Source organism: Meleagris gallopavo, chromosome 25, assembly GCF_000146605.3.
Source record: "Meleagris gallopavo isolate NT-WF06-2002-E0010 breed Aviagen turkey brand Nicholas breeding stock chromosome 25, Turkey_5.1, whole genome shotgun sequence".
Lineage (NCBI taxonomy): Eukaryota > Metazoa > Chordata > Aves > Galliformes > Phasianidae > Meleagris > Meleagris gallopavo.
The window spans coordinates 84,468-97,317 of NC_015035.2; the positions used below are offsets into that span (position 1 = coordinate 84,468).

General features: G+C 45.1%; 1 protein-coding gene across 1 annotated transcript in view; it reads right to left on the reverse strand.

Moving 5' to 3' along the window:
* The window catches only part of ARID1A (AT-rich interaction domain 1A), a 35,874-nt gene extending 24,976 nt beyond the window's left edge, over positions 1-10,898 (reverse strand). Inside the window, exons 1-3 of the mRNA XM_010723221.3 lie at positions 10,662-10,898; positions 9,524-9,997; positions 8,236-8,349 (exon numbers count right to left, since the gene is read on the reverse strand). Of these exons, the coding sequence (XP_010721523.2) occupies positions 8,236-8,349; positions 9,524-9,997; positions 10,662-10,862 (789 nt within the window). The 5' untranslated portion in view covers positions 10,863-10,898. The remainder of the gene's footprint in view (positions 1-8,235; positions 8,350-9,523; positions 9,998-10,661) is intronic.
* Positions 10,899-12,850: the final 1,952 nt, after the last annotated feature.

Here is a 12,850-nt window from a genome sequence, read left to right on the forward strand (position 1 = left end):
ACTAATGGAATAGATTCAAAATGGAGCAACACAAGATTCAAACAATCCTTGACCACACGCAGCTTTCCTTCACTGCCAGGCACCTCTCAGCTCTTACTCTCTGAGCTGCTGAAGGGTTTGCTTTCAGTGTAAAATACGACTTTCACTTGGCATAGGAAATGGAGGATACCCAGAAAGATGAGTGCTGCTGTCATGTGAGCTGCACAGCGTACTTCTGCGATTTATGAAAGCTATTCCAGCTGGGGGCATCGCCTCTTCTATTCCCTGCAAGCAGGATGAGACCAGCAACAAGAAGGAACACAGAGTTCTAATTCTACACTGAAATTGCTGGCTTTGGCCCCACACCTTTTTCTTAGAAGTTCACACTCTGACCTGAGCAGTCAGAGGGTTCTCAGGTTCTGCATCAAGCTGCTGTGGAGAAAAGCTAAGTTCCCAGTTACAAAACTGAGCGCACATAAAAACATTATGGTTCTATTACACGCCACTTCCTTGTTCGAGGAGGCCTTAAATAAATGAAGAGTTAGACTTTCACTACTGCAGGAAAAATCAACAGCCTGGTCAAACAAGGAACAGGAGGGTAACACTACCAAGGCTTCAGCCTTCGCTCAATTGAATCCATTTTCCCTTTCCTTATGAGGAGTTTAAGCTCCTCTCCGGTGTTACTGCTAACAATAACAAACCTAAGATGAGGAGTAGAACATGCAGAAGAGATTGGTACAGTTTCCTTGCTCAAAAAAGAAGCTGAGAAGCTCCTTCTTCCCGGCTGCCTTTAGAAAAACTGGTAGAAGCTGCTGGCTCTAGCTGCACTGCAGGAAAAAGCGTTTGCAAAGGAGGCTGTCAGGAGGAGGGGCTCAGCGTCACACAAAAAATTCTACCCTGATTGCAAAAATAAGCTGCTGTTCTAATCCACCTCAGCACACCTAGGTGAGTCGGGCCACTTGGCAGAAAGCAGGTCCAAAACCAAAAAGGCAGGAAGACAGACAAACTAGTGCTGGCTTTGCTTCATTCCTGCAATGGGAGACCTGCAGAACAGCAGCACTGCTACAGCAGCAGCCATTGATTTTTCAGAGGTCAATACTCCACTCCCACAGATCTGCTCAGCAGGAGCTTTAATTACATCTAGTGCTCCTACTCCGGGCCTGCTCCCTTCTCTTCCCCCTCCAAATAAAATTTCTATAAAGGGGGGATGAAAGGGGAAAGGAAGGGGACTTCCCTCCCCCTCCAAATGCTGAACAGATTAACAAATTTCATATTCTCTGTCTTTGGGGAAGAGAGATTCAAAGCTGTAGCTGCAGCACAAAGTACAGAAGGAGTAACATGATTCATCCACAGAACAAGATGTTGCTGAAGGGAAAACCCACTGCAGGGAAGCCAGGGAGTGCTGGGTGCTGAGCTCCTCTGCAAGACCCTGGGAAACACAGTAGAAAGCTCTGCTCCCACTTAACCCATAGAAAGCTGCTCAGCTTCTAAAATTAGTCCCAGGTTTCTTGCTACAACAAATGCTCAAAGCAACAGTGGTAAATGCAGAAGTTCGGCTTGGCAGAGCCATGTCACTTTGGCTCTCACAGGGGCTGGCCAGGCCACCCTGCAGCAGCAGGAGTACAGGGTGAATCTTAAAGCTTCAACAGTAACCTCAACCCTGAACTGGTTGCAGGGAAGAGACATGCATGACTACAGGCACAGTGAGCAGCAGCATCACAGCTGTATCAGAAGATGTCTTCCGCAACACCTATTTTTTTGGGAGGGTGCTGGGGATGCAAAGGGCAGCAAGAACTACCACTTGGCCACATCAGGCAGAAGGGCTACCCAACACCAGCCCTTGGGAAGGAAAGAGCAATTGGGAAACCTGCATGGCTCTCAAATGACAGACCACAACCTGATTATTTGCAGAGCCTTTGTTTTTCTTCTAGGGGCTCAGATGGCATCTTCTGCTTCAAACAGAAGACAAAGCCCAGAGCATATAACAAGTTCAAAAAGGCAGCAGCTGCCCTCTGACTGTAGCCATAAGGATATTCCAACCCCACAGCAGTGCTCACACTGGAAGGCAATTTCCCATCTCTGACGACTTCAATTTAAACTCCAAAGCATTCACCAGCATCTCTGCATACAATGCTGCCAGTGCCATCAAGCCAATCACAGGAGTTTGGGTGGGCAAAAAAGGCAGCAGAAGCAGGAGTTTGGCTGTTGTGTCTGTGGGGAGACAGTGAGAGAGTGGCTCCAGGGGCCACGGCCAACCTCCTGACCCAGCGATCAGGGCAGAGCCAGAGAAAGTGCCTTCATGGGCTGCAGCACTCCCCCAGGGACCTCTGACCTAGGCAGGACAGGGGAACTGAAGACAAACTGTAGAAAAAATGAGGAAATTCTGCTCAGAGCAGCAGGCCTGCGAGGCAGGCACAGCCCTGGCAACCCGCACTGCGTCACTCACTGATGCACACTCTCTACCACCAAAGGGCCAGGGGTGCCAGAGCAGTCAATTCCTAGAGATGGCATCTCCTGTCAGTTCAGCAAATTTTGCTTTCTTTTCCTCAGTCAGACTTGATTTGAAACCACAACAAAACCATTACACAACACCTCTTCTGATTACCATGCAGGCCTTGCTTGAAATCTCAGCGCCAACCTCACAGCCACAAGAACAGTGGCATAAGCCCAACCCAGCAGCACTGCCACTGCCCCAGCAGAGGGGCAGGCACAGACCTGGGCCCGTGCCATGCTTCCACATGGAAGCAGTTTTCTCCACTGCATTTATGATTGTGTGCATCTCCAAGACAAGTCAATCCCAAACGCCAACATGACATTAGCAGAAAAATGAATCCTGTGAATTTCAGGCTCAGGTACAACAGTGCTCACATGAAGCGCAGTGCTGTCAGCAGAAGTTAAATGCCTTCACTTATCTGCAGCCACTCCTCATAGTGCACAAGGTTGGCTCAGTATGGCCTGTCTCTCCCTGCATGGTTTGGGATTTCCGTTTTCCATGTGATTCCGTTGCAATGCCAGGGCAGAAACATGTGACTGATGCACCTAATGGCAGGCTGACTGAGGCTCCTGTGCTTTTTAAGGGTTCTCCAGTAACACCAACTCAGCAACAAAAATGAAGAAAAAGCCTGGTTTCCCTGCCCTATGAGAAGCATGTTGAAAGTGTGTTAGAAAGCAGAGACTCATCTTGCAAGGTGTGTGCTGCAGCAGTGATAGTGCAACACACGCACTACATTTCCAGGCTGCAGCAGCACAGGGGATGTGTGTGATTGAGAGCATGGACTATTATTTAGGATCCAACATCAGAACTGCTCATCCTACAACCATTTCCTGATTAACGCCACCCCCATCACTCCAGCTAGGCCAGAGCCTGCCTGCTCTAGGAACACAGGGTGCTCAAATCCCAAGTTAGCTGTGGCCGCCATCCTGCCCTCCATGAGACCACCGCTCTGCAGTTCAGCCTGCAACCGAAATTGCTCCTAAGAAATCAAAAGGCTCTAGGCAGGGGAATCTGCACAAGGCGCATAGGCAGGAAGCAGAGCTGAGCTGCTGACAACAAGAATAGAAACAGGAAACGAGCCCGGCATTGAGCACAGCGCAATCTGCTGCCAGCTCTTGCGAAGCTGAGCCGCCCCAGCAGCACTGTGGGGTTTCTGCAGGGACCGCTCCTGAAGGCAGAGCACTTGGGGCGGCCTGGAGCTGGCCCAATTGCTGCACACAGGCAAGGAGCTCCTCCAAGGTGCTTGGGTGAGACCCAAGAGGAGCTGAGAGCAGCTGCCAAAGGACAAAGAGCAGAGCAGCCCTGAGAGGGGCTCGCCTGCAGCAGCTGGGTGACCGCGGCACCCAGCACTCCCCGCACCTGTAAAGGCTGTGGGCAAAATTAGTTTTTAAAAAAGCAAGGCCTTCTTAAGAAAGGACACAAAAATGACTGCCAAAATCACACACGCCAAAAAAGCCTAGAGAAGCCCTGGTCAGGACAAAAAACATTTGAACTCCACAGATCTCCATAACTTGGGATAGAAACCTTCCTACCAGCAGAAACTGGAACATACCAATCCTATAAACACTGGTGCTTCAGGTCCTGTGCTCCTTGGGGTAAGCCCCCAAGTGCCCCATGTGTCCACTGATGCCCAGCCACCAGGGCCTGTAGCTATTACTAATGCCTCTCCTGAGGCAAGGACATCGCTCAGAACAAACACAACCCAAACATAAGCAGGAAGTCCCAGAGGGGAAAAGAAAGTGACTGAAGCCACCAAGAGATTCAACTATAAAAGTTTCTTCTCCCCTTTCCCGAAAGAAATTGCCAAAAGGAATGTTTTCAGAAAAATTCCTTGAGCCCTGCCATCCATAGAAGCCCTGAGGTAGTTTCTCACTGTATGTCAGGCTGCTGCCATGATTATTTCCAGATCAGGGGATGCAGCTGACAGAGCCTGACTTTATCCCACTTCAGGTACCCACATAGAGCTGAAATGACCTCCTTGTGAGACCCACAAATCCCTGCTACCCTTGCCAATATCTCCACATTCAGAAATGACTTCAGAGGAAGAAATCAAACAAAACTGTGATACCTACAACTGTGTTACCTTTCCTCTCCCCACAAAATCTAATACTGTCAAATCCACACTACAAAGATCCAAGACCAGAGTGCACAGATCAGGAATTTGTTTGCAGTCGGTTGAATTCCTTCCTTCCATCAACAAGATGCATTTCAGTCCTGAAGCCAGTGATGAACAAAGCTGAAATGCTTTGAATGAAACTGAGCAACAGTTCCCCAGTGGTGAAAAATATGGAGATAGAAATGATTCCCACTCCACAACAAGATGGAAGTAAGACACTCAGGAAAGGAATAGGGATTCTCCCTCAAGCTACACAGTATGTCAACCAAACAAACTAAAGACATCCCATGTTCTACCCCGCATCTACTTCAGAGACTCCAGAAACTTGCACTCAATGGCCCATAAGACAAAGACCAAGGCAACGTAACAGACCTGCTGTTTGTTCCATAACAAGATACAAAATTACTCTGAACAGACCCAAAATTCCGGAGATTTTTGCAGTAGAATTGACTTCAATTCAAATCCAAATTGACGTCCTAGCACCCTGTTGGCTTCCCCTTTGCCCATGCTGCCAGAGTACCTTCCAAGTCCAAGCAGATGGTAATTAATAGCTGGAAATATTTTACTTCCACTTACTTAATATCCAAGTTGCAAAGGTAGAGGCTCCAAATAAACTGGATACAACTTGCCAAGAAGAAAATTCTTTGCTGAAAAGACAAGACTGAGGAACCTCTTGGGAGAATAAGACTTATACTATGGATTACTATTCCTCTATTACACTCAAGACACAAAAGACTACACTTTGTTTCTCCCATACACAATAGGAATCTAAGTTTAGTTGAACTGCAATCCTGGCAAGAAATTCCCAAGGGAAAGAGCAAATTCTTCAGAGAAATTCTTCATCCTGACTGCTGTAGGAAAAGTGTACCAGCCTGGACACTCTTTCAGATGAATTACTCTCTAAAAGGCATCACTGATGTCAAGCTAGCAGCAGTCTTTTCCCCCAACACAGCAAATATAACCTTCAGAAAGAGAACAACAAACGCAGAAATATTTAGGGTAGGACAGAAATGAAAGACAAGGTATTTTGCTACTTAAAGATGTTCAGGCAAACCACTAGAGAGATCAGTAGTTTGACTCTTAAGCTGTTCAAACGAACATCATTGAGAAATTTTAGTTAGTGACACAAAACTCATTGAAAGGAAGGGTATCTTGAAGACCACCGTGCAGGGAGACCAATGTGACATTTCTCATTGTTAGGCAGGTCCTAACAAAGCCAGCAACATCTGACAGCAGTTCAACAACTTGACAATGTCACCAAACTCTTCCATCTCTAGGACATCACAAAATGACAACTATGTCAGCCAAAGATATATTCCTGCCTTTGCTGCTTGAAATTTCAGCATTAATACTGATGTACAGTATTAAATGGGTGACAGCCACAGACTTGTAAAGGCACTTGGTACATAAATTTAACACTTCACAAATACATACCTAAAAACAGCAACCTCTTTTTCCTAGTGATCTGTGTTTAATTAAAGATGATGCATCGTATGATTTGCCCAGACTCCAAGATACCCAGGGGGTGGTTCTCCACAATGCCCACTGAGGCTTGGAAGAGGAGGACTTAACTCCACAAAAAATTAAAAACCCACAAACTATGATGGCTGTAAGTCATTCAGAATGGCAAAATAGGAGTCTAAGAATCCTCCCAAGTAGGATAAAACTTTCTAAAACAGACAGAATGAGTAATATGTAAGGAAGATAAAAGAAATTGCTAACACCCTTCCATGTAGCTCCTCTGCTTCTAAGCACCTCTAGGCCAAGTTTCCTGCAAGACATCCGTCACTGAAACCAAGAGCTGGTTTCTGTACACCTCAGAGGTCCTCTTTAAGCCATTCCACAGCGTCACTATCCAATGCATTCTCAGTTCACAAATGGAAGTGCTGGTCCTGCCCTACAAGATCCTAACTGGAGGACAAAGAACTGCGAAACACACAGGTACATACATACACACACACACATACGTACCACTTAGTGTTTTTTGCTTACTGAAGAAGATAAAGCCCAGAAGCATGTGAGGGTTGGGTAAGCTGAACACTGCTTCATTTCTTAAATGCTCATGATTTGGCGATACAGATATGGAAACAGACTGTAAAGTCTGTTTAACACAGAAAATAAACTTAGATGGCATACCAAAAGCTGGAGCAAATTTTTGTGCCCTGGATTTCTCTTCAGAAAATCTGAGTATCTGCTTAGAAATTCATTAGCATTAAAAACTTTTAAACTGGGTAAGTTCCCTCACAGCAGAGATGGTATCTTTTCTTAAACTGCTTGGGAAAAAGGAAAGCTTGAAAGGGACCAAACACATTATACCACAGGGTATAAAACAAACTCCCACTTGGTGCTGAGGAGCCACTTCTGCTAAACAGAGCAGCTAATTCCTATAATCCGAGTCAGAGGGCGCTGATTGGTAGGATTCATGAAGGCTCTACCAACAATGCTACTGAACAGGACTTTCACCCTTTCAGAACTAGAGCAATTTCTTCAATTACTTCAGTGGCTTCACTTTTCCTACATTCATTGCCAGAAGATAGGTCACATGGAAGAACTTGTGGAGAGGCAGAGTGGAAAGAAACGTGCTATTTAAAAGGCAAGGTCCAAAATTTAAGGGGAAAAAAAAAAAAAAGAAGAAAGAAAGGTGGTCCCATTGGGTGGTCAGAACTGGAATCACTTTGTATTTTGGGAAACAATTTGTACCCACAATCCAAAGGAATTATTTCAAGGGGCTCACAACAAAGCTGTTTTCACTGCTGTGTACAAAAATAATTTTGCTATATACACAGCTCACCCTCCTTTGACCAACACGGCAGAAAACAGACTTAGCCAGTGGCTAAATAAATTCAAAAAAAAACCCCAAAAACAAAAAACCTCACTCACTTCCTACTGGTTAGAAGTGAAAGTAACCAGAAAAATCAGAATCCAGCATCTCAATGCTGTTCTTCCAAGTTAGAGGTACAGAGCAACTTGTGCAAACTAATCTAAACGTCTGACCCTCCTCCACTTCCTTTATGAAGTATGAAGCCAAAGTTAAACTCTTCTGGCCCAAATCTGCTGGAAAACTAGGCACTCATCGCATACCCAAATGTTCAGTGTGCATACTGTGAGCAGATTTAGATGGAGAATTACATTTTCTTTTGCATTCTGTCATGAAAGAGCTGATCTTCCTCACTTCAGGTACTAATAAACTTGTTTTTTAATCAACCATTTGGTCAGATTAGAGCAAAAAACCTTAAATCAGCAGCGTGAGGTTCCAGTGACAATTCCACAGCCAAGAAACAACCTACGCAACAGTGGACTAAAGAAACAACAGAATAAAATAAAATAAGACACCTTTTCCTGAAGGTCAGAGCCTACTGTAACAGCAATCAGGTACTTCAGACACTATGAACAGAAACCTCAAGAAAAATCTTCTCGCTAGAACATGCAGACCAGAGTACTTAGGGGTAAACTTTACTCTCAGATCCATTACTTCTGTAAATTACATTTAATCTCCAGTGGGAAACCAGAAGCTAATGACTTAGTAAAAAGCACAGGCAGTCTCCATCATTCCCATTTCCATGTGGAATACCACCACTGCTAATTTATCCTGCTGTGCTTCTGATTGTTCTCGCCCCATACTCTTGTAGAACAGCTCACCACTCACCGGCAGGCTAGAAGGTCTGGACTGAAGATTCAAGTTCATATCCTCTTGCCCTTTACTGGAAGCCATTGAGGGAGCGGATGATGTCTGGGAGCCGAATGATTCTTGAGATAACTCCTGAAAAATTAAAAAAACAACCCCCCAAAAAATCATAAATGGGAGTAAAATAAAGGCTCAGCTGGAGTCGCTCCAGTATATTTTCGCATTGTGGAAGAATTATGTACCCTCAGTGACATTTGCTAAAATCAGGAAATAGGACAGAAAAGAGTTGAAGCCAGCATGCCTACTGTTCCACAGACTGCTACGGTGAGTGCTGGTTGTAGAACTCCAAATCACAACAAAATAGTAATTCTTTGCCTTTTTCTTATTACTGATAGACTCTGAAAAACACAGACTGTCCTGGGAGACTGCCCACTCAGCTTCTTGATTTTCTAACATCACACAACAGCCGTAAGTACCTCCTTACACAAATGCTGCAAGTCAATTAAAATTCCCTAATTTTAAAAAGCTACTTTTGACGCATTGCAACATTTGTTTAAAGGTCTCAGCTAGCTTTTCATGACTATTAGAGTATTATTAAATATATATATAACATATATATATTTAAATAAATAAACACAGCAAAAAAATATCTGTTTCTTGACTTTATCTTCAGTTCCCCATGCTTCATGTTTTATCTCTCCCCCTTAAAGCAAAGCTTTTCTTTTAAGAGCAAACTCTCCCACCTATGTGTCACTCCAAAAACTGTCTTCACTGGTTCCATCTCCACTTGTGTACTGCCTTCTGTAAACGCCTATGAAAAAACTCCACCCAAGCAGCAAGGAACCCACAGAGCTTTCCCATGCTCAATTCCTCTGTATGATCAATACACCTCCTGAAGTCTTGGGATGAGATATAAAAGCACCAGGAAATAGGGTTGTTTTCTTTGAAAACTCCGAAGTGCTCTGCTATTGTGCTAAATTAAGTAGCTCTGTAGACCACCTGCAGATCTTCCACAGACCACAGTGTGAAAACCACACCACTATGAAATCTTTTAGACTGGTACTGTCGATGAACAGCATTTACTTGCAACTGGTCTTTAGAACTGCAGCATTACTGCAGCTCAGCCTGTTACCAACATAACATTTCTGAAAGAGATGCAGATCTACACACAACAGAGGAGCAGCACATCTATTACTGCAATCATTCCAGACAGCTTGTCAATGCATAGTTCTACTGGCTTAAACCCGACCATTTGCCCAAGTTTCTTAAAAATTGCTTAGAGAAGGAAGCAGAGCAGGAGATGGCCTACCTGAGGAGGGGGGAAGCGTTGCTGGGAATATGCAGGCTGCTGCTGCTGCGGCTGTGACTGAGGGTATGAAGATGACTGCTGAGAAAGAGCCGAGGAAGCTGTCTGCTGAGTTTGCTGCTGCTGCTGCTGCTGCTGCTGATAGGGTGACTGTGACTGCTGCTGTGAGTAGGGAGGCTGATTCTGTTGGTGCTGCTGGGCTGTGGACTGCTGCTGAGGATATGGAGTTGGGGACTGCTGATGGGGTGGCTGAGACTGCTGCTGAGAATACGCAGGTTGCGATGTCTGAAGCTGTGGAGCTTGAGACTGAGGCTGTTGCTGCTGCTGATAAGAAGGCTGAGAGTGAGGGGTCTGGGATGGTGTCTGCTGAGAGTATGGAGGCTGCTGCTGTTGGGGATGAGGGCTTTGCTGGTTGTAATATGGAGTCTGGCTTTGCTGCCCATATGCACTGGGACCCTGCTGTCCATAAGGTGGAATCTACAGAAGAGGAGGGTAGAATCATACCAATTAAGGAGTGATTTTACATACACACCGTCATATTATACTCAAGAAGAAACAATTCACAGACCTGTGCAGAGCAGTTAACTGGGAAGGTACATGAAATGTCACTACTTATGTAAGGAAACCTCCCAGACAGTATCAAAAGTCACTTGTGCATGACATTATTCTCAGCAGTAAGAAAATTTTAATAGACATTATAACTAAATTTTTAGGGATCCCTATCTGACCATGCTTCAATGACATTAACATCAAAAGGAAAGAAGGTTTGCTCCACAAAAAGGCAGCCTTTTGTATCTTCTTAACAGTCCAGCAGGAAGCACTCAGTTCATGCAGTGAGCCAGAACTGACCTGGAAGTCATTTCCACTGCAAGAAACAGTTCTGTCATTAACAGAACTGTTAACAGTGGTGAGTGTATCTCAGTCACCTCACTATTTATTTTTCCCTTGGTCCTGACTCACTGCTCTGCTGCTGCCTCTTGTGGAAGGAAGGGTTCCACATGCAGCTTAAAGAAATGCCACTTCACCTAACCAACCAATTCCAACCCGATGGAAGGTAGTTCCTTCAAAACACACAGTATTTTCTTGCTCTTCTACCTGCCCCTGCTGCAAACAGAGACTTACAGAAGCTTGGGTGCTCTACCTGCTGAGCATACGAGATGCTGCCCATTGTACTTTGCGTCCTGCTTTGCATTCCCATGGGATATCTCTGGGGAGTCTGTGGCCCATAGGGCTGTCCTGGATAGCCATGTCCTTGCTGTGGCCCCGCCTGAGGTCCCTGCTGTTGTGTGTAGGGGTTGTTTCCTCCATACGGCTGTGGCCTCATCTTCCCCATCTGATCCATTGGGCTTGAAGGCTGCAAAGCAAATTGTGACACATGATATACACCCAGCTGCATACAGGAATTGTTCACAATTTAAAAAAAAAAAAAAAAAAAGAAGAAGAAGAAAACTTCACCAGGTTGGTGCAAAGCAGCAGAAGTCGTCTGCTTCTTTATGGGTGTTACAACCCACAGTTATACTCTGAAATACAGCATGGGTTCCAATACCATTTCAAACAACAGACATTTCACAAAGAACAAATCCAATGAGAAGCAGTCATTTTATGCTGACATATCTCCTATGGCCAGAGGACAGGAAAGAAGGTGGCAAGGACCATTAAGAAAGATGAATTATCAATGTAAGTGGTTTTTCCCCACAGTAAGCAGCAGTTTAATATCCAGATACTCCACAACAAGGTAAATTCACTCTGAAAATTTAAATATTCACAAGAAACACTTCTTTCACATATAATAAGGTCTCCCAAAGCACTACAGGCTGTTAATTTACACCTATGCATTTCAATGAATCCATATCAGTATAGTAATACCGGCCAGCACTACTGATGTTCAGACTACAGTTCTACTTTTTATTATTATTATTTTTAACATGTGCTTTGTGTCTGCTGCCTTTTGCAGAATACAGGATTCTAAATCAAACTTCTTTAGATGCATGAAAAAGTACTGGTCAGCCTTGAATGTCAAATCCATAAGTTTTGGAGCAGACGCACTAGTAAATGCAACTTGAGTAGGTCTGCCTCAGCTGCACTACCTCTGCCTGCAGCTGAGACATAGGAACAGTCAACCAGATTTCCTGAAAATCTTGTAAGCCCCAAAACACAATGCTGCTACCTAGGCAGCAATATTACTACACTAAAGCAAGACCTGCCATCAGCCTGCTTTGGCATAGTGACCTCTAAATGAATCCCAGCCACAGTCTTTAACCTCCATCACTCGGACTGAATAAGGAATTTCACTGATCTCCTGTCGACCTAACTAATACCAATTAGATGTTTTCCACCGCATCACCATGACAATGGACTCTCTATTACATCGTTGCTTCCTGCAACTAGCCCTAGGGTGGTATTTGCACAGATCCACCAGCTCTTGCTGAGATCAGGTGCTTGAGGAGTGGCACTACAGGCCTGCACAAGCAAACATTGCACAAAGCCAGCTCCTGCTGGAAGCATAAAGAATTCCAGGCACTAGGACAGTATTTCAGTTATGTTTGCAGAATCCATCCTCCCAGGAAAAAGTTCATGCAGTATGCTACACTTCCGAAAATCCTACCTCAACAGCCTGCACAGCTTGAAGCCCCAACACACAGACCCTGACAACATTTGTTTGACCAGCTGTCTGCTACTTCCAGCCTGCCAGGCAAGCCCAGCTCCGAGCCCACGCCAAAGAGAAGCAAGCAGGGGCACCACGGGGAGCTTGATGCACTCTTGTAGGGCAGCACGAGCTGGAATTTAGCAGAGGGAGTTTAATGGGGATGCAGGCAAAGCACCCCACAGTTGGTACAGTGATGCTACCACCCAGCCAAACCAGCTCCCTTAGAGCCATTTGCACCAATAAGACAGAAATCAATCAGGAACCAGATCTGAGTTCCCTCCAGTTCGGCCCCAGACAGCCCTGCAGCACTCTGTTTGCCATCTTACAGAAGGCACTCCAGGACAACCATGTGCAACACACCATGATTCTACCAAGCCACTTTTACAGAGATGTGACCCACCACACTCCTTTGTGCCTTTTTTTTTTTTTTCATTTTAGTTCATATACTGATACTGAAACAGCTCTTAAAAAGTTTGTATTTAATATTCAAGCTATCACAGCTGCTAGAACTGAGGAGCAGCACGGGCTGAGGCTGCAGCGCCTCAGAAGATGGAGTCCCAGGAGCCCAGGATCACCTCTGTCACTGCCTCACAGCCAAACCCCGCCCAGCACATCACCAGCACCTCCGTAGGTTTCATCTTTTCCCTCCCCACACTGTTTTCTTTGCTATCTTAAAGCAGTAA